The 1,185-nt window shown below is 30.5% G+C and overlaps 1 protein-coding gene across 1 annotated transcript in view; it reads left to right on the top strand.

Moving 5' to 3' along the window:
- LOC111087310 overlaps positions 1-635 on the top strand; it is a 69,513-nt gene extending 68,878 nt beyond the window's left edge. Inside the window, exon 3 of the mRNA XM_022393536.1 lies at positions 590-635. Coding sequence (XP_022249244.1) covers positions 590-635 — 46 coding nt within the window. The remainder of the gene's footprint in view (positions 1-589) is intronic.
- The last annotated feature ends 550 nt before the right edge of the window (positions 636-1,185 follow it).

The raw sequence follows: 1,185 nt of genomic DNA, 5'->3' as shown, positions 1-1,185 counted from the left end.
AGGGACGGCTAGCGCAGATAGCCCTCGTGTAGCTTTGCGCGAAATTCAAATACAAACTCTCTGTCTTCTTTCATAACTATAATTTCATAAACATATACTTGTAATCTTTGACCATTTTCGTTTAATTATTTTGCTTTCGTTTTAATCACATTCGTGATTTTATTTTATACATCGTCATATTTAGGAACTTAACAATCATTTGTGAATTTCTATTATCTCTCTCTCGCCAATTCAATAGGCCCTTTAATTTTCTACTTTCTTGACAACCTCCTGTTTGAAATTAATTTATTAATCAGAGTTTTCTTTAAAAAATCCTTTTAATATGAAAGTGACTTTTACTTGTTTTTTTTGTATTCCCTAGAATATCAAATTATTTATTCTAATTTGATCTTCTAATTTAAGTTGTCTAGTCCTAAAAATCATTTTATTTCTGTACAATGTTTATTCTATTTTCAATATTTTGATATTATTATTCAAAATAATTTATTTCTTTTCGAACACTTTCTTTTTCCTTTTTCAAAGTCACTTGTTAATTCATCTTTTACTCCATATATATTGTCATTAATATTTTTTTATTCTTATATTATAGAGATCGGTCTTCCGTATTCGAGTTCCTCCACTTCTTCAAGATCTGAGAGCATATATGTATGATGCTCCAAAAAAACTCAGAAGCGGAAATGTCGAACATATAGAGATATTTGTGAAGTTATGGTTTGATTTAATTTGATGTTAAGTTTAGTTTTCGCTAAAAAGTTACATTACTTAAATCTAAATTAAATATAATTTTCATGTGGCACGTTTTAATGCTAAGAAGGAGTCCAGTACCGAGAGCATTTTCTTTGACTCGAATGTAAGACAACTCGCTATTTCTATTCACTTCTGTATTTTTTACTTGAAATTCACATCACCAATAACCATCTAAGTGAACCGATTGATGACTTATTATATTATGTTATCTTCTCTTTCGCTTTTCTCTTTACAGGTATTTAGGTTTTATAGACCTGGGAGGGTCAGGTACATTTCACCTCTTCCCTCCCCCACTGGTAGATGGTAGCTGGTTTTTAAAGAATATTAATTTAATTATTACATGAAGGTCAGAGTACCCCGCACTTACTCTGACCCCATTTAGGGCAGTGTCCGTGTAGGTAATTACTGTAATATTCGTGTGAATAAACACATTTTCTC

This window comes from Limulus polyphemus, unplaced genomic scaffold (assembly GCF_000517525.1).
Source record: "Limulus polyphemus unplaced genomic scaffold, Limulus_polyphemus-2.1.2 Scaffold66, whole genome shotgun sequence".
Taxonomy (NCBI): Eukaryota; Metazoa; Arthropoda; class Merostomata; order Xiphosura; family Limulidae; genus Limulus; species Limulus polyphemus.
This window is presented reverse-complemented; position numbering and strand designations above follow the sequence as displayed.